This window comes from Brachycentrus maculatus, unplaced genomic scaffold (genome assembly GCF_059751285.1).
Source record: "Brachycentrus maculatus isolate JH-2025_06_01 unplaced genomic scaffold, ASM5975128v1 h1tg000267l, whole genome shotgun sequence".
Taxonomy (NCBI): domain Eukaryota; kingdom Metazoa; phylum Arthropoda; class Insecta; order Trichoptera; family Brachycentridae; genus Brachycentrus; species Brachycentrus maculatus.
Window position 1 is genome coordinate 156,689 of NW_028281018.1, and position 21,539 is coordinate 178,227.

General features: G+C 31.1%; 1 protein-coding gene across 1 annotated transcript in view; it reads right to left on the bottom strand.

Moving 5' to 3' along the window:
- Positions 1 to 27: 27 nt before the first annotated feature.
- LOC148305630 (sodium/potassium-transporting ATPase subunit beta-1-like) overlaps positions 28 to 21,539 on the bottom strand; it is a 36,792-nt gene continuing 15,280 nt past the window's right edge. The window contains exons 2-7 of the mRNA XM_088266397.1: positions 14,112 to 14,240; positions 11,648 to 11,776; positions 9,846 to 10,027; positions 8,951 to 9,052; positions 7,758 to 7,929; positions 28 to 3,609 (exon numbers count right to left, since the gene is read on the bottom strand). Coding sequence (XP_088122523.1) covers positions 3,500 to 3,609; positions 7,758 to 7,929; positions 8,951 to 9,052; positions 9,846 to 10,027; positions 11,648 to 11,776; positions 14,112 to 14,240 — 824 coding nt within the window. The 3' untranslated portion in view covers positions 28 to 3,499. The remainder of the gene's footprint in view (positions 3,610 to 7,757; positions 7,930 to 8,950; positions 9,053 to 9,845; positions 10,028 to 11,647; positions 11,777 to 14,111; positions 14,241 to 21,539) is intronic.

A 21,539-nucleotide genomic window follows, 5' to 3' on the forward strand; every position in this document is an offset into this window, starting at 1 on the left:
ATGAATTACTTCTGCAAACAGTATTTTATTTTTTCCTTTAGATAAATATTTACAAATTGAATTACATACATATACTCTTATATTTTTAATTAAACATGCAACGATAAAGGTTACATCCTTAGGTAAAGTATCTTTTATTTATGTTTACCTATTAACCTGTTACATTTTTTCATATTGTCTGGTAATTATAATTTAAAAAATAAATGAATACAAAAACGTTTTTGTAGTGGAATGCATGTAGTGTGACTATTAAAATTACAAATATTCATTTTACATAATATTACAGTAGGCGCTGATAACAATTTGTCATAAGTAAAACAATTAGGATGTCAAAGGTTAGATCAAATTTAAATTTATTAAATATCCAAACTATATTAATATTATTTTATAAAATGTAAGTGTTTTATGAATCAATATAATTGTATTTTTTTAAATGTGAGCCTAATATAAATAATAACAATAATAATAATGTATAAAATAAATCACAAATTATTAAGTCACAAGCAATAATAGGGGACGCCAGGGTCGAAAGTAACAGCCCACAGTAAAAATAAACATCTCCCGCCTATGAACTTTACAGAGTTTATGTCGATTGAGTCACATTTATAAGTTAAAAGTGCTCTTAGCATTGCAAATTACTTTACAGAAATGGCATAAATGGAAAAATTTAAAATTATTAATAAAATCAAAACAAATAGTCTGAGGTTACGACGTCAAATGATATGTATTAAAAAAATATTAATGTTGCTTTTTTATGGTGTTGATGAGAACATTTAGGGAGCTTTTAGAGTATTTTTGTATCCCGTGACGTAGAAGAGAGACTGTCTTTAAAATGAGGATATTTTTAAGTGATGCAAGCAGGTGTATAGAGGGAATCCTATTCGCGGAATCTTAAATTCCCTTGTTTCGACAGCTCCCCAAATATTCCTATCAACAGCATCGTACCCTCAAAAACATTCAAATTGTTGCAGGTAAAAAAATACTATATTTATCGATAAATATATAGCTACCAGCCAGCACAAGTTTTGCTATATAATTATTAAGATTAGCCACACTAACCACAAATCTAAAAAAAAATACTTACGTTACTTCAGACTCCAGTCTCCCCTACATTGGAGGATAACATTTTTAACATTTTATGTATCCAAGGTCATTACCATTCATTATTTAGGTAAATAGTTTGACCTGTAGTAGATCTATTCTAAAATATTAATATTTACATACATAAAATACTTACATGCTAGATTAAACTACTCACTACTCTAATAAGTTTAATGTTAATATTTGTTTTAAGTACTCGTAGTGCATAATGTAGGTTTTTATCCAAATATTTGGATTAATAAAAAAGGTTAAGTTTTTATGTAAACATACTTGGATAATTCATACATATTTAATATATTTTTAATTTGATCAGCTGAAATAGGAATTATCCACATTTTACTTTGTATCAAAATAAAAATAATATTTGATGTTTTTATAAAATATGAAATACTTATACTCGTATATCTAAGTAGCATTGTGCTCAACGTTTTAAAACTTTGTAAAGATTTTTAAAATACACATTTCTGGATTATAAGAGTAATATTATTTTAAGGCATTAAATTCATTGGATTATTTTACTAAATTATTTTGATTATCAATAATGGTAAATTAATTTAATAAAATACACAATTAAGCTTTTGAATTTTATACAGCAATATAATAAAGCAGTTATACTATTTATAAACATTTAAAATCATTATTAATGTAAAAAAGTAATCAAATAGAACAAGAAAACAAATTGAAGTTACACATACTCGGAAAATGTTAAATAATACATGTATGTAATTGATTTAAACATAAATAGCGGAGATGGTTATTTTTAACGAAACAAATTAAAATTAAAAATTATAACTTATGATTCGAATAATCTTAAATCCTAAGAATAGGTTGTTTTATAATAATAATATGCCAATTTTTAGCGAATATGAATTTACAATTTGCGATGCTTATAAAATAAAAATATTTACTTTAAAAAGAATTGTATTAAAAGGTTAATTCGTGGTGTGTCTCCCCATAAACATAATAAAACACTTTGGGACAAAAACAACAAATGTCCATGTTATTCAATTTCATTTTTAGATTACTTGTGAATGATTACACAATTGTAAAAATGGTCCGTCAAATTAAATGTGAAAAATATTGTAATATACTTTCAAAGACATTTTTACTGACTATCAAAAAAAGGGTTTTGTGACATGTGTGGTTTTTGTCTCGAGGTCTCCAATAACTATATGTATAATAATTTTCACTTAAATTATTTCAAGTACCTTAATAAATAATTTTGTATAAACAAGTACAATATTAACTAAAAAATACTGCATACTATATAAGCCTTACGATCGAATTTTATTTTATACAAAGATAGGTACATCGTGTTCAGGGAGAGACTAAGGAAATTTACAAGGATACTCTTCGTAAGAAAAAATATCAAAAAGGAATAAAATGAATTAGAAAAAGGGATTTGATGAAGGTAAAAATTCAAAATTTTCATGTATTCCCCTAAAACATGGTGTACATTAGAATCTTATAATTGAAGCTAAATTTAACCATCCTAGTTTCGTTGATGACAATTTTTGAGGTATTATTTTCTGACGATTTAAAAAAAACACACTTATGCATACACTTGGATATTATGGTGACTGCAATCTTTAGATCTTCTTTAGAAGAACCGTACATATAAATCTATTACCCATAGATTACTGCGTTATTTATTTATTTTATACATAAATATTTTTAAACGCGCGTCATCGTTTGCATTGTTCAAATTGATATGTGTAATTAATGAAAATGCACCTGTACCGAGTACCCATACATTATTTTTATGAAAATTCACGGCTCTCCACTACGACAGACAATCTAATTAAATACGTTCTTATAAATTATATTGACAAAAAATAAAATAAAGAACGGTTAAATTTGCAGTAAAAACAATTAAGTTGCATAAATATCCCCTACTAAATTACAGTACATGTTAGACGATTTTTTTTCAAACTCGTTTTAAATGCGGATATTTCAAATTATTTACAAAATAACATTTTCGCCCCTAGAACATTGACAATGCCTGTCATCGTAATTTTTTTTTAAACATTATTTATTGATAAAATGTAAAGACAATACCAGAATAGGCTCGATTTGTGGGCGCCTCCGAAACTCTTCAATTTCGTCTGTTATCAAAAAAATACGTCTTTATGGCTCGAGAAAAAAGGACGAGTATGGCTGATATAGTTAACCGTATCAATTCTTGTTACGATTTAGTTACATGTATCACAATTAGAGTAATGTCGTTAGGAGAAAATCCTTCAGTACTTTGATACTTGAGAACGTGTCAAACTTTTCTTCTTCAAGTTACCATATCATTCATTATATTTAGTCTTTAAGACATTCACGATTGTATAAAATTAAGAAATTTCCAGGTATTACAGGAGCACCGGGGTAGGAGGTAGACACGTCCTCGCCGTTAGTCTATCATGACCTCGAAGTGTACGGACCCCTGACGGTCTCTGTGTCCCCCAATGTACTTGAGGTTCTTGGCCCAGGCTCGGCACTCGATGTTTATGATTCGGTTCACTGAAATAAAGAAATAACTTAATGTAAATAAAGAAACAGCTTAATGTACATATACAATTTTGTCATATGAATATTTTATTTTTATTTTTTATTAATGGTGCATATCGATGAAGACTCTCCGATCTATAACCGGAAATACATTGCGAGACCGAGTAAGAAATACCGACATCCGGAGCATGTGTAAGATGGAGGATATCGTGAGGTGGGGACGAAAACAAAGGCGATACTGGAATGATCATGTAAACAGAATGTCAGATGACAGACTTCCACGCAGACCCCCAGGCAGACCTCCAAAAAGGTGGAAAGACAGCTGGGAGTCCACATCCCAAGAGCTACAAGCGGAGGCACAAACAGATCCTTAGGATCTAGAAAAAGAAAAAAGAAGAAGAAGAAGAAGATGAAGAGGTGCATATTGCATAGAATACATATATGAGATGAACATTATGTACAATCCTTGTTTGAATATTCAATTCTTTGACTACCAAAGTCCGATATATCGGCTTTCGGTAGTCTAGCGCGAAATACCGGATCCGTCGGATCTGATATCATGATTTATTTTTATATTTTTATACTTTTGTATCAAATACATTTTGGACACTTTGTAAGGGTTGTCCAAAATATTTCGATTCATATTATATTCCTCTTTCTTTAATAAGTTAGAGCTACGTCGATATTTAGAATAAAATGATCATTTACATCTTAAAAAATCCTGTCAAATGTAAAAAATGTCCTGTTAATATAACACATGCTTAAATTCAAGCGCCACATTTCAGCAATTTTTAAATGCCGTTTTTACGCATTTTCGTAATTTTACAGAGTTGATTATTTAAAAAAAAAACAGAAAACAGAACTTGATTCCAAGACAATAAATAGAATTTTGTTTTTAATTTTTATTCTTTATTTATATCTAAAGACACAGTAATTATATTTGATTTTTTTTATTGATTTGTAACCTTTTTTTATATAACGGACTTTCGGCTTTAACGGACAACCTCTATCCCCAATCAGTCCGTTACATCGAGGTTTTACTCTATTTCCTATAATATAGGAAATATATTATTGTTCACATTTATTCAGGAAATAATTTATTAATATATTTTAATGTATGTGGAACTACAATACATAGTTGTGAAAACATTATTTGGATATCGGGGCTATATTTTGGTACAATATACCTATCCGTGTGGTATGTTTCCTCATTCATAGTTTGATAAATATCTACATATATGTACATATAATGAATTCGCACGCATAATCAAACGACAATATGAAGCCCTACATGTATCGGCGAACGAGATTACAGAGAGTCTGCCTAGCAACAGCCTGAAATGAAGGAAATCTTGTTTATTCGGCATACTTAATGTACCTACATGAGTAGGTACTTTATACGAAGTTAATTGTAGACATAGGTCATTCGTGAATGATTCGATTTTAAGGACGGAAAATCTCGTTCACTAACGCTGACCCGTTCATTGGCTTTCTGATTCTTCGGTTCACTGATTCACTAATTTATTGATACAAAGATTACTGGCTCATTAAATTTGATTTCGAAAATTGTAGAGCGAGTAACTAAAAAAACGGTTTTTTTTATGGCTGGCGTCGGCGTCGATTAAATTTATGATAAAAATTCTCTGCTTTTGCCCGCGCGATTTTTCTGATGAAAGATCCATCGTTCATTTGATCCGGTTTCAGTGATCGGATAACTTATGATATCCATTGATGCGGATCTTCTGAACGACCGGATCTTACCCACCTCTAGTTTATTGGTATATAGTACCTACCGATAACGTCACAACGAATACCGTCCAAAAGCAAACATTTGCATTTGTTATACGCGAATCAATGTTGTTTCATTAAAGGTTCTAATTTACAGTCCGGTACGAGAGCGATCGGCAAACACAGTTTTGTGTGAGGGCAAGTCAAGGTTGGAAATAAATGTAATTTGTTTTATTCGTATCAGCAGTGCATTAATACATTTTCCGACACAAAGATAAAAAACATCGTATTTTTAGCTTGAAGCTATAGCAAACAGTTCGAAGGTTCTTTGTAATCAATAAAAAACAGTTCGCTAGTCTTTCTATTTTCGCATTTGTTTAGTCTTCGGCTGTAGCATCGTAAATAAAATAAATACAACATTACGCACGAATATTCGAGTAAGAATCTTATTATATATCATATCAGCAGTTGTTTATAGCTGACGGGTACCTTATAGATTGCAGTGTCGTGCAAGTAGTTGGTAGGTAAATCTTACAAGCTCCCTATGAGAATATTACGATATTTGACTTTATCTTGGTGTCGTCTGACCTCTACACTATGAAGTTCAACGTACTGGATGTTACGTATTTAGATATAAAGATATGAATACTACAAATGTGAAGTATTATACAATATTTGTAATAAAAATAATACAATATTTGAGTCGGGTTTTATTCCATGTCACAGACTCAAAAGTCGCAGTTCAAAAGTTTAAACCCACTCTAATAAAACTTGATTCAACTCTATTTTTTATAGCTAAGATATTCGTCTTTTTCCTTAATCGCATTTACCTTCAACTTTGCCTTGTTATGTAATACGTATTACTTCGTAATTATCTCCTGATTAATCCAGCATATTGGGTTTTCTTCCTATGATACGATTACCTTCTACTTTTCCTTGTTATATAATGCGTACTACTTCGTAATTCTCTCCTAATCAAGCCAGGATATAGGTCGTCTTCCTATTATGTGTTAACTTTCCACATTGCCTTGTTATATAATACGTATAACTTCGTAATTCTCTCCAAATTAAGCCAGGATATAGGTCTTCTTCCTATTATGTGTTAACTTTCCACATTGCCTTGTTATATAATACGTATAACTTCGTAATTCTCTCCAAATTAGCCAGGATATAGGTCTTCTTCCTATGATGTGTTAACTTTCCACATTGCCTTGTTATATAATACGTATAACTTCGTAATTCTCTCCAAATTAAGCCAGGATATAGGTCTTCTTCCTATGATGTGTTAACTTTCCACATTGCCTTGTTATATAATACGTATAACTTCGTAATTCTCTCCAAATTAAGCCAGGATATAGGTCTTCTTCCTATGATGTGTTAACTTTCCACATTGCCTTGTTATATAATACGTAGTCCTTCGTAATTGTCTCCTAATTAATCTGGGATACTGGGTGTTTTTCCCATGATACGTTTACATTATACTTTGCCTTGTTGTGTAATACGTATTATTGCTTCGTGATTCTCTCCTAATTATTATAATTATTATTAAACCATATCCGCTCCCGTGTGGAGTATATGCAGTTCACAAACTGTCTCCAGGCTTTTCTGTCGGCTACTAGCTCCCTTGCACCCTCCCAAGTCAGGTCCGCGTCCCGAAGTTTAGACGAGACTGCCGACGAAATGTCAGCAGTGGTCGTCTTGGGCGGTGCGAACCTGATGCCTTGTAAAAGAGGCAAGCTTGATGTAAAAAAGGCTCTCGGGATGCGGAGTACATGGCCTAGCAACTGAATCGCCTTTTCTTGACGACAGTTATGACCAAGATTTTTTGCGTCATACGCCTTATCTCTTCATTTCTCAGTAAGTCAAACCACCGCACGCGTAAAATTCGCTCAGGAAATATGCCTTCTCACTATGATTCGTTTACCTTTCAATTTGCCTAGGAATACAATATGTCTGCATCCTATTTTCATCCCTCACATATCGCTCACTCCTTTCAAGAACGTCATAAATAAAAAAAAACTTGATTTTTCAGGAGAACGTTTTTAAAGTTTAAAAATATAATACAATGTATTAAAATAAATATCAAGCCACTTATTGAACTTTTTACTGTGCAATAGATCTTTTTAGGTAAAACCGGAAGGTTCTTTCTCCATTAGAAAAATATTTAGTTTATTTAAAAAAATAATTAAACAATACGTTTTCTTCAAAATGCAAAAACAACACTTTCTGCCCTGTAGCGGGTAAATATTAAGTTAAAAATATGCCTCTTTTGATGGGATATAATACATTTTCTGGGCATTCCGAAAACATGCACAACTGAAAATGGGCTATTTTTGATTTTTGACGTTCTTGAAAGGAGTGAGCTATATATCATTGATGTTTCTTATCGAACGGATAATTTCGCGTCTAATTTCCCTGTGATTTCCACTTACTTGCCGGGCGGAGTAGGCGCACAGCAACAAGCGGACTGAGGTAGCCCGGAGTGTTGATGTACGGGAAGTAGTAGGACGGGAAGCCGTGTTCAGGAACATAGTCCATTCCCCCAGTCAGGAGCTCTCGGTCCACAGGGCTGTCTCCATTGCACGATATCCAAACTTGCTTTCTCTGGAAACCACATCAAAATAAATATAAATTCATAAAAAAATAGAATTCTTAAAACCCAATATACGATAAATCACAGCTTTATTTTCTTTAAACCCAAATAACATTTGACGTGATTGAATTTTTTGCTTAAAACACCGTTTCTGTATTAAAGAATAATCTTTTGTTCTAAATAAATATATAGTTTTGAAAAGAACAGTCATTGAAAGGTAAGGAGTAAAAAAAAAGATATATTATTTTTCAATATATATTCTAAAAAAAAAACAATTTCAATGTATATTCTAAAAAAAGTGCGCATAAATCGATAAAATTATATTTTATGAACAGAAATTGCTAAAAGTGCTAATAAGTATATATTTATTTTTACGTAATAACTAGACATCAAACATTACTAATTTTCATTATTTTATAGCGGTATTTATCTTAGAATTTCTACTGTTTTAAAATAGGGAAAAAACAAATTCCGTTATGTAAAATAAAATAAAAATGTTGAAAATATTTTATATCTTCAGTTAAAAAACGCGTATCGATAATAATCTGTTGATTAATATTTTTATCGTCTTCTTAGAAAATATAAAAGTAAAAGTGTAAATTGATAAATTCGATAATTATCTAAAATGACCATTTAAAAATAAAATAGGTACAAATCGAGCTGGCGATAAACCGTTCTGTGAGTTCTATCTGTTCTATCAATACAGTCGTTACATGCCTTGTAATCTTACAGGAAGAAAACACTGAATATTTATATTAATTATTAATTAATAAATAAATATGAATTAATATTAATAATAAACCTGCTGTGATTATAAAAAAAATATAATAAAAATAAAACCCAGAAAGATGCGGAGGATATATAATTTTCATTATTTCGTATCACTTTGTGGTAATATCTATGCGTTTTTAATTTAAGTTTTTCTTGGTAAATACCACTATTTCGGTAAATACTACTTGTCAAAATAGTGGTATTTACAAAGTAAAATTTAGTTTAAAAATGGATATTTTTTACTTTTATTTTTGGATTTACCTTGTTAGCTGGCAATTTGGCGATGTATTCCTTTAAGTTAATTGGCATGTCTTCGGGTAGAGTATTCGGGTCGTCATAGAACTCCGGCATCCATCCGTATATCTAAAAAAAATGTTAATTAGTATTTTATCGTTACGTCAACGACAAAATTAACGACATCACCGATTTCGGGAGTGTATGTATATTAAATTCAAACATTAAGTACATTTAATACATTTTTTCAGTAAGAGAGTTGATAACGATACCGATTTGGACCGTGTAAAGTTATGATATCTCCCGAGTGCACGTTATTGTAAAAATACAGATAAGATAAATGAAAGTAATAAACGTTATCTTCTTAAATCGCCTATATTAAAAGTTTTTTTTTTACTACGAATAATCGTGTAAATCATTTCAAGGATGTAATGCTTAATTAGATATTTTTATAAATTATATATGTACACACACACGCGCACAAATATATATATATATATATACATATATATATATATATATATATATATATATATATATATATATATATATATATATATATATATATATATATATATATATACATATATAATTGTGATAGATATTACTACAGTTCAACTGGCGTCAAATATTTTTAACGTGATTTGTATTTTATTATATATACTCGTACATATAAAAAAAGAGTATTACAAAAATACTATAATATCATACTTACATATTCTGTGAGTCTAAGTGGTTTACTAAAAATAGGTATCAAATTGTGGTAGAGTGGGTTCGAACCCAGAAACGTGGACCACAAACCGACACAAATGATTGTTTTATTCGGATTTTATTAAAATTATAACAAAACAAAGTTCTCAATAAAGTTATGGGAGACTACCTGGTGTGTATACACAACATGTAAATAAAGATCTTTGGTTACCTTATTGAGCTTGAGGAAGATGCAAGGCGAAGAGTGGTCGTAGGAATAGGACGCGTTGGGAGTGCAGGGGTGCCATGCGCGCACATCCACAGCACACACGTTTCCGGCACCCGGGGGGCGATCGAAGTCGCACACCACCTGGTTTCGCCCCCCGCCGGGCAGGGTCTCGGGGCTTACGTACTCTGAAAACCGCCACACTTTAGTGAACGATATATTTTTGACGTAAAAATCAAACAAAAAAAACGGAAAAAAACACAATTGTTTGCGTGTGTACAAATCTGGGTTTCTCCACCTTTGAAATATGATTTTCAAGTTTTATACAGCTGATAATTTGACCAGTTTTTTTTATTCACATCATTTTGGGTGTGTCAAAATCCTTGTTCACAAATCTGGGTTTCTCCAATAAGGAATTGTTTTTACATTTTGACATTTCGACATGGATGAAGAAGAATATGGAAGTCAAGAAGTCGGATCCGTGATAATTCATAAGGAATTCTCACGAGAGGTGGTATCATACATGATAAAAATAGTTGAGGACATTGGTACCATAAACCAAGTTAGAACACGAAATACCGAACTCTCTTCTAAAGAAACGGAAGGTTGTTGACGATAGTCAACAATCCGACTTCTCCTGAGGAGTTTTACGTGGTTTCCTCCTGCTGCAGAGGAAATGCTGATAAGTTTCTGATATTAGCCCACACACACTAGATTATCCCTCTTGTTCCCAACACATATTAAAATAAAAGATTTAATTTAGCTAAAAGTAACAAAAATCCACTTAATGTAATGTAAAACCTTGTACATAATAAGCAAGGTAAATAAATAAATGCAACTCCCGTCTAAAAAAAGGGTTTGTCAAGAGGTAGAAAGGTATGAAGCCTCTAGAATCATATGGCCTTGGGTTCATCGTGCCTTGACGAATTCAGTTTTAAAATGTAGGATAATAATGACATTTGTCTCTCAGTGCAATGCTATAAGTTTTAGAAATTTTCTGAGGAATGAATGAATGACGAACAAGGCCGACGCAAAACTAACGAAGAGTGAATGAAACGTTATCACAAAAACAACTGAATAAACCTTTGCTCATACAAAATCACAAGTCAATAAACCAATACGAGAATTATTTATTTGTTACAATGCTCTGTCATACGAAATAAACAATAATATTATTGGACGGAGAACGGATCATTATCAGACGGGAGGAATATCTAATTTAACATACTCAACCTATAAAGGATTGTATTAGACTCGTTTTGGGTTTATAACAGCCGATATGAACAATATTTTCATTCATCATTTTCTTGTAAAAAATTCGCCTTAGTAAATACATTATTTTCGTAAGTTAGTAATGAATGACGTCACAGAAACGTTGAGCTTATTTTAATTTTGGTAACATTGCTTAATTATTGGCCGCTCTATTTGTTGATGTCTATGGTCCACCTTCCACCCCTCCCCCGACCCCTCATATTTGTATAACACAAATGGTAGTGTAGTGGTAAACAAACAATCCACACTACTACTATTACAGCTCTATAAAACAAAGACAATAAACCATATGACGTCATTAAACGTTCGATGACGGAAATTTGATGACGTATCCGAACGCACGTTTTTCGTTTTATTCAAATATCTAAAGTTTAAACCTTAATATCTCCCTTACTTCTCTACAGATTTCAATAAGAATGTTATAGATACTCTTGTGATTTTTCATATTAATTTAATAGCCAATAAACCAACATCGTGACAACAATCTATTCGGGTTAAATAATAATAATAATGAAGGTGAAAGTTTAGATACTCACGGAATAAAAATTCGTTAAGCAGTTGGACCCATTTTTGTATTTGCGTCTGATTTTTGGAATCGTACCAGATAAGAGATCCCTCTTCTGTGATGTTGGATAAGGGTCGGAAGCCAACCCCGGGATTCGTACCTATGAAATCAAATGAAAATCTATGAATAAATATAATAAAACAATAAATAATTTCAATAGAATGATATCTTACGTGTTAAAATTACTTTAACCAGTCCGGGAGTATGGACGTAAATGAACGTCAGTGCGAATTTTCCTTAAAGGAGTATGAACGTTAATGAACGTCGAAGTCCGTCTGTCAGTTAGTGTGATGTAACTTGTATAGCAATGACATCTGTGGATATTTGTGTGTAATTTTGTAATAATTGAAAAATATTTCGAATAGGCATCCCTTAAAAAATATATATTTTAACATAATTTCTTTATTCATCATGCATCGATTTAATGAAAAAAAAATTTTCCATGAAAATGAAACCAATCCCCAGAGAAAGACGGATATTAATTTTTGTACTCCCGGAAAGGTTAATTTCTTACGGGTTTCTTCTTATTTTAACCGTTACCCGTACCCAGTGGTGCATAAGGCACTTCATCGTATAGAAGCAGTGTTAATCGTTAAATACACGAAGGTGAGGTGATCAGTCCTGCGCTTCAGGTACTTCCTTCTTCTTTTTCTAACCCTTATCCGTACCCAATGATGCGTAGGGCACTGCATCGTATTGGCGCAGTATTATTTTGATCGTTACTTATATTAAGGCAAGGTGATAATTCCTGCGCTTCAGGGACCAGTCCAGGGTAATATTAAATAAATATCGGAGTGTAAAATCACTAGTATTTATTTTCACCCCCCCCCCTGGGAATCGAACCCGGGACCTCCAGCACGGTAGCTAAACGCATTAACCATTACACCACAGAGGCGGACTAATCCGAGGTAATATTAAATAGATATTAGAGTTAAAACATTTAGTACTTTTTCTTTACCCTTCTCGGAATCAAACCCAGGACCTTACGCTCTAAACACTATGTATCTTGTATATATTAAATAAAAATAACAAACATTCTTGTAGCCTAATCCACTTCATTTTGGCAACGAAAAAAAAAACAAATGAATATCGCATTAATGCAACAACAAAAAACTTGTTTCAAGCGAAAAACAAATTAAGTGCTTAACTCTGATTAATATGCGCAAAATGTGATTGACCTATCTACTGACGATAGATTCATGGAAATGTGGCATAGCGAATGCTCATATTTCGCATTATCGTTTAGAAACACACGCGGACATTATTTACACGCGTGATAACGATCTTCAAGGAGAACCGGTTATTGAAATAATATGATTTCGGCGAATCCGCGGGGATTTTCCGAACTAGTTAGTATCAACTATGCATATCATGATGAGATGTTATCGATTTTTTCACTTCATTAAATACGCGTGTGTATTGTTTATCACACATCGACATACCTGTTCATATATGGTCTTGGAGAGAATTCTACTAATACAGCGAAAGGAAAGTTTTAACTAATTAACAAGCTAACATCAAAAAGATGCAATGGTACTTACATAGATCGTTAATTATAAAAAAAGCAAGGTGATCAGTCTTGTGCTACAGTACCTAATAGTAAATAAATGTAAAAGTGAAAACTTATTATTTAAACCCTTATGCATAGGGCACTGCATCATATAAACGCAATGTTATCTTAATCGCTAACACATGAAGGAAGGGTGATCAGCCCTCCGCTTCAGGTACCGGTCCTGGGTAATATTGAATAAATATTAGAGTGAAAAAACAATTATATTTATTTTGCCCCCCCCTGGGAGTTGAACCTGGGATCTCCAACATGGTAGCCAAATGTGCTAACCACTATACTATGGATGCGGACATCAAATGAATGCAAAACAAAGTACCTAGAACGTCATTTATATAAATCTTCTTGTGTTTGTATTAAGTAAATATACATACATCAGAGTGAAAAATACACCTTAATTTATTTGTTCCCCCTGGGAATTGAAACTAGGATTATCAGTATAGTAGCCATTTGGCGGTTATTATTATACTAATCAGGTGAATGATTCCTTGAATAAAAATAAATATCACATTTTCAAATATAACATTCTATAAAAAATAGATGTTCGAATGGATGATATAAGGAAAGAATGCCAGGCTGAGATAAGCATCATACATAAAAATTAAGAAATGTGTGTTGAGTTGGTTTGGGCATGTGGAACGAATGAGTGAAGAACGAAAGTAAAACAAAATTATAAGGTGAATGTATGTAGTTGGAAATAGGAGCAGAAAAAAAACTTAGCAAAATCAAATATTTGAAATACGTGGTAAGGTCGGAAGGTATGAACAGGCGAAGATTGCTTGCAGACAGAGCGGTGTAACATTTCTCTCTGCCCAAACCTGCGGAAGCGGCGTGATGGTTAGTTAATAAATTCAAAAGTTAATATTACCTATAATAGAACTATCAAGTTTCCATTTGGGCTCTGTGTCGCTGATAGTAGCAAGTAGCCCCTTCATAGAGATGGCGAATAAGGACACCAGAGCTGAGTAGAAAATGAGGTAGAACAGCAACAGTTGAGCTGAAAAAATAAACAGTAATGAAATCAAAAACACCATAAAATAGGGGATGATAATAGGGGTCCTCAAACTAAAAACTAATAAGAAATATTTTCACTATATTCACAGATATTTCTTTGTTTTATTTAAAAGCATGGTAATTTGGCCAACTTGGCACCGTCACGTATGATGACTCTTTGAAGATTTTTTCAATAAGAGATGATAAATGGATACGTATCTGCATATCGTGTGTGGACTGGTAAAAAACGTTAACTCGAAAATATGCAATTTTGACTTAATGATGCATATTATAAAGTTTTCAACGTTCCATAAACTGACAAAATACAAGTAATTTGAAAAGTCATATATATATAATATTATGTGGTTTTAAAAGTAAATTCAACTTTTGATAAGTTTAATAGCGGGTATTTTATTCAGGCTAAAAGCTTTAAATAACAGGGATTATTCAAACAGGGATTTTAGAGTAAACGTTTTTTGCCAGTATACCCCCGATATATATTTATTTGAAGAAATTTCACTCTCCTGCCAGTAGAGAATGTCGTATCTTTGTTTGGAGATATATTACAGAAGGGCGTTTTTAATATATGTATACGTATACACATAACATATATGCAGGTTGATTGAAAATAAATACAAAGAAAAGACCTTTTATATCATTCGAAAGTATAGACAATAAACAATTGCATAGTTTAAGTCCCTCTTCAAGCACAAGCGTGTAGTCTTTTCTTTGGAGAGGAACAGCGTAACTAGTTTTAAGGTATGTCAAAAGTAGAAATGTCTAGAAAATTAATCAAATTGTATATTTTAACTACGTAACTATTTATTTTAATATTATTTAACTATTTTAAACGAATTTAAAAAAAAAGTGATGGTGTATTTTGACTTTTAGGCTCAGACGGAGCTGAGCCGAATTGCATACAATATTTTCGTTTAAAATAAATGTTTTAAAAAAATACAAAAAATACACCGAATTTACTTTTTTATACTCAATATCATTGTAACGGTAAAAGATACAGGCATGCTACTTGAACGCGCGCAAGCTTAGAAAACCTAAATAAAGTGTTGTTTACTAAAATTATACAAAAAGTCAGTTATGATAGTTTATCAGAAAATTGACGACACTGAAATGACGTGATTAATGTGGAATTGATAGTTTTTGAATTATTGGCGTACACTTGAGATTTAAAAACTCCAAACGTATGCTAATCATATTGATACCAATAAATATGATACTAAAAAAACTTGTAAAAAAAATGATTTACAATCGAAGTTTAAGTTGCGTCACCCCATATAATAAACAGTTTTAAACTGTTTAACCTTTGTATCCATAAAAAAGGCGTTTGTGTTTTGAATAAAATTATTTTTAAGAGTCCATGTTTATTACAAACAACAAAAATTACATCCCTGTTCCCTGTTCTTTGTTCAAAAATTGTTCCCTGTTTAAAATGGGAATTTTATCGCATCGTAGTCATAATGTTAGAGAGGCATTGTGAATATGTCATTCAGTGACACATTTAATAAAGCTAGATTTCATTATTGTTTTCATATAATTAATATAAACAACTATTGTATCTTAACTGATGGCAATTTACTAGTTATTTTCCATAAAAAAATTATTAATAAGCATTCAATTAGAAGTAGGCATATCGCTCACTTCTTTCAAGAACGTCATAAATCAAAAATCGTCAATTTTCAGTTGTGCATGTTTTCGGAATGCCCAGAAAATGTACTATATCCCAGAAAAAGAGCCATATTATTAACTTAATATTTACCCGCTGCAGGGCAGAAAACGTTGTTTTTGCATTTTGAAGAAAAGGTATTATTTAATTATTTTTTTAATATACTAAATATTTTACGAATGGGGAAAATACCTTCAGGTTTTACCTAGAAAGATCTGTTGCACAGTAAAAAGTTCAATAAGTGGCTTGATATTTATTTTTAATACATTGTGTTATATTTTTAAAGTTTAAGTTTTTTTGATTTATGACGTTCTTGAAAGGAGTGAGCGATATATGTAAAGCAAAAGGTATCGTTAAATAACATTTACATATAACTTATCATTACTAGTAATGAATTATTTTTTAATTTATTTTAAATATTTTATAGAACAAACAAGATGATTACCTACTTATTATCAGGCATATTGAGTTTGGTCATGAATAAAAATTACCTATTCTTATCTTCGCCTTTTGCTCATTCATGCAGAATGGTAATCGTTACACAAGTGCATGAAGCGATCACTTAAGCCAGCCAAATACCATATCGTAAGTCCTTGGACGCTAAGACTTCCATCATCTTTTATATTAAAAACAGATAGAAGTTTTATTTTAAGTTGAGATACTTATAATATTGATATCACCCGTTGAGTAAATAATCCAGTGTCTGAGTGAATAAATCATAATAAATTAGTATAAAATATTAAAATTATAATGTATTTATTTTAAGAACAATTATTTATCTTCAATGAAATTTAAGAGATATATCGCTCACTCCTTTCAAGAACGTCATAAATCAAAAATCGACAGTTTTCAGTTGTGCATGTCTTCGGAATGCCCAGAAAATGTACTATATCCCAGCAAAAGCGGCATATTTTTAACTTAATCTTTGCCCGCTAAAGGGCAGAAAGTGTTGTTTTTGCATTTTGAAGAAAATGTATGGTTTAATTATTTTTTAAAAAAATACTAAATATTTTTCAAATGGAGAAAAAACGTTCAGGTTTTACCTAAAAAGATCCGTTGCCCAGTAAAAAGTTCAATAAGTGGCTTGATATTTATTTTTTATACATTGTATTGTATTTTTAAACTTTAAAAATGTTCTCCTGAAAAATCAAGTTTTTTGATTTATGACGTTCTTGAAAGGAGTGAGCGATATGTAAGTTTTGTTTTGACATTTGTTGGTGGAAATGAGTTTTATATAATAAAATAATAACTATATTGTTTTCTTTTTTTTCATCACCAAATTTTTATCACCAGTCTGATGATGTCGGTTACTGCAAAACCCGGTCACTGGTCAAATAAAATTTATATGGAAAAAACTAAACAGTTGGTTTTTTATTATATAAGAGCAATATGTTGCGGGTATTTGAGAATTGCTTATAAAGACTTACAGATGGATATTATAGATGATTCCAAATCGTCCGTTCATTCAGTGTACAGGTATAGCCTCGTGCTCAATGTGAATGAGAGCATATTGACATAAAATTTTCGATAGTACAATCAAAATAATTTAAAAGCTTCATTTAGCACCTTTGATATCTCGTTCATAGGTGTTAACACTGCCATACGTATATGCCGTCGTGAACGCCACAAGTTTTAAGGCTCACTCGGTAATTTTCCTCGGGAAAATAAAATCTGAAGAGACGTTTAAAGGACACACCAAACAGGTTAGGGAGAGCAGCTTTGAAGACCACATATGGTCGGAATTTTGTGGATAAATCCCACCCAAACTAGAAAAACTGGATTATTCTGACTTTACAAAGGTAGACATGCATGAATTCGCGATACGTATATAACATATCGCTCACTCCTTTCAAGAACGTCATAAATCAAAAAACTTGATTTTTCAGGAGAACGTTTTTAAAGTTTAAAAATATTATGCAATGTATTAAAAATAAATATCAAGCCACTTATTGAACTTTTTACTGTGCAACAGATCTTTTAAGGTGAAAGCTGAAGTTTTTTTCTACATTTGAAAAATATTTAGTATATTCAAAAATTAATTAAACAATACATTTTCTTCATAATCCAAAAACAACATTTTCTGCCTTGTAGCGGGTAAATATTAAGTTAAAAATATGCCGCTTTTGCTGGGATATAGTATATTTTTTGGGCATTCCGAAAACAAGCACAAGTGAAAATTGACAATTTTCAATTTATGTCGTTCTTGAAAGGAGTGAGCGATATATTGGCAGGGTGATATTTGTAAACAATGTCTCTATTAACCTTTTGACTGCTAGACACGAGTCTGTCCGATTGAAGTCACAAAGACCAGTCCCGGATTACTAAGTACCGGACCACTAAGGAATTTTTTTAACAAAACGAAAATTAGTAATAAAAAAATCCTATTGTAACTCGTCTTCGATCCTTCAACTTTCGCGAATTTGAGCATAGGTATTGCGTGTTTCGCTGACATTTTCAGCGAGTACAATTATATATTTTCTTGTAGTATTGGTAAGAATTCGTCAAAAAATATATATCAATCGTTTGTGCTAAAAAAAAGAAATTCTATTATTTTGGCGTTTCTGTTTTGGAACAAACCGAAGCAAAGAAAAAGTACAAAAAATACAAAGTTATTCAAATTTCTAATAATTATCCCTGGAAATTTCGTTTAGCTTAACTGGGCTGCGTTTATGTTCATTTATTGCGCTGATCAGTATCGCATGAAAGTACACGGGATTACTGATCGATGGTAATTCGATAGGTAAAAGATAACAATTTTCAATATTTCACCCGACGAGGTGAAGGGGGTGAGTGAGGATTATTAACCTTCATTTTTAAATGCACCGTTCGTTACAAGTACAAATATTAACGATTTTTTAACACTTATATCATTCTAGTCAAAATCGAAAAGTAAACATATTAGTGGTAATTTTTCTACTGTCATTTTACGCTAATTTTTTACGAAAAAAATTACACTGTTTTTTTTACGAAAAAAGTAGAGTAATTAAAATACACTTAAAAAAGCGTTTAAAAAACACATTTTGTAGGTTTTGAATTCACGGTTACCTGTACTAAGAACATAATGTTTTATTTCAGTAGCAGCTATTTCTGCGTTAAAACTGCCTGAAATTTACCTGCATAGCAAAATGTATAGCTATCACTGAAATAAATATTTTAACTTTATTTCAGTGACATATTTCCTATTTTTTTAATTTATGTAAGGAAGTTAATTTATAGTTTTTTTAAAAAGTGGATCTGATTGATCAATTAAGAACTAATATTCAATGATTAAAATACTGGTTTGCTTTCTATTTTATAGGCCTACCAGTTTTGGTTAAAAAACATCTCGCGTGAAATTGTATGAAATATACGAACTGAATTTAGTAAATGTAAATCGTGAAAAAGTGGTGTGCATTATTTTCATATCTTCTTTTCCTACCCCTATTGCATCTGCTGAAAAGCTCTTTTAACAGAGCTTTTAATATAGCGGGTTAATCCTAAAAAATATATTTGAAATGTTACTTTACTATATATTATTATGTACAAGTAATTATTTTTACATTTTTACTAAATTCTTACATATTTTACATCCAATTTTTCGTTATTAAAACATTGTTTTTTTAGTTTGTTACGTTCATTATTATTCTGTTGTTTTTATAAACATTATAAACTATTTTTTTCCAAAAGTATAACCATTATTCGGAATGCTCATAAAACAGTGCTTCATTATTTATTATTTTTAATTCGCAAATGTTTCTTCGCGTATATTTTCACGCGACATGTTATGAATATTAAAATAAGTTATGGACTTTAGTAAAGTTGCTATAATTATTAACGAGATCTTAGACTACCATATTGATAATCAATATAAATATTTATAAAATACATACATATCTAATAAACGAGAATACATTATGTTCATGTTGTGTCAAGGTAAACGATACATCTGAATAATCAAATTTAATAGATAACTGTATATATGCCCATAAATATTAAACAATATAAATAACGGAAGGCTAAGAGAAGGTGAAGTGGTAAATGAATTTTACTACTTTGCTGGAGGTCCCGGATTCGATTTTCAGGGGGTAAAAATAATTTCGCTGTCATATTTATTTAATTTCACCCAGGACCGGTACAAAAAGCGCAGAACTAATTAATTTAAATATATTTAAAAAAAAACACTCGAATAAGAACACACAATATTGTATTTCCCCCTGTTGATGACAATACTTGTAGTTTTCATAGATGTTCGTGTTTATTTATTGATTTGGTGTTTAATTTGTAGAACTCCATTTTAATTTATGTATTATTTTTTAAATCACACACAGATTTTTTGAGTCTACTAAGTTGTATTTTATTTTAAAAAAACACACAAAAATTAATATTGTGACAATCGTTTCGCCTAGTTATGGCATTTTCAAACGAATGTGAAGATTAAATGGACTGACTGTCCTTATGTAGCTATCCAATTCTAGGTACTTAAGAAATAGTTTTAAAACGTGCAGTGATAATTTTTGGGAGACAACAATAGTTTGTGTTTACATTAATGAACTAAAAGTGGAACAAGTGTTTTGTCATCAATTATAACAACTTAAATGATGCCCAATTTTTTTCCAAAAACTTTAAAAATTTTGTACCTACATAAATCTAAATAAAGTTACACACACCATACAACTTTTTGGATTGGTTTATGTAGTATGGAAATGAGTAGTTTCTATTGTAAATCAAAGATCATTATTTCAATTTGTTCCGCTAATAAATATGAGTGACGTTTGAGGTCAGTACACATCGTGATTATGAAAATAAACAAAAAAATATATTTTTTCAAACCGTAACAAGCATTATTATAATTCTTTTTAAGTAACCAACCTGTTGAATTTAACGAGTCATCACGAGGCAAAGCACAATTAGGCATTCATAATACAATATTACCATACTTGATTTTTAACACATCATTTGGAGATTTGTAATCTACATAAAATTACGGGCGAGATGCCTCCACACGCTACCATGTGCCTCACGGGTATTTGAAATAATGAATTATGTATAATTAAAATGAATAATATTATATTTGCTTACTTTTTTCACTTACTAATTTAAGAATCTAAACCAGTATATTAGATAGATATTTATTTGGATACTAATTTTTCCCCTTTTATCTCATTTTAAAAAAATGCTTTCGTGAGTTTTAGTCATTTTATACACTAGGCTACCGTACCGGAGGTCCCATGTTCGATTCCCAGGGGGGGGGGGTCAAATAAATATAAGTGATTTTTTCACTCTAATATTTATTCAATATTACCCTGGATTGGTAGCTGAAGCGGAGGGCTGATAGATCACCTTTCCTTCAAGTGTTAACGATCAAGATAACACTGTGTTTATATGATGCAGTGCTCTATGCACCATCGAGTGCGGATGAGGGTTTGAAGAAGAAGATGATTATGTTTTGATGGCATTGCGTATATGACATGGTTTTTCAGTTTACATTCACGTATGTACATATATGTAAATATATATGCTAAATTAAAAATAAAAAATTTAAAAAAATATTCAATGGTCTCGTTCGTAAACCTTAGAATTACTTAACGTCCATGTGATTCTTAAATCTAGCTACGGCTTATGCAACACCGCTTATCATATTCC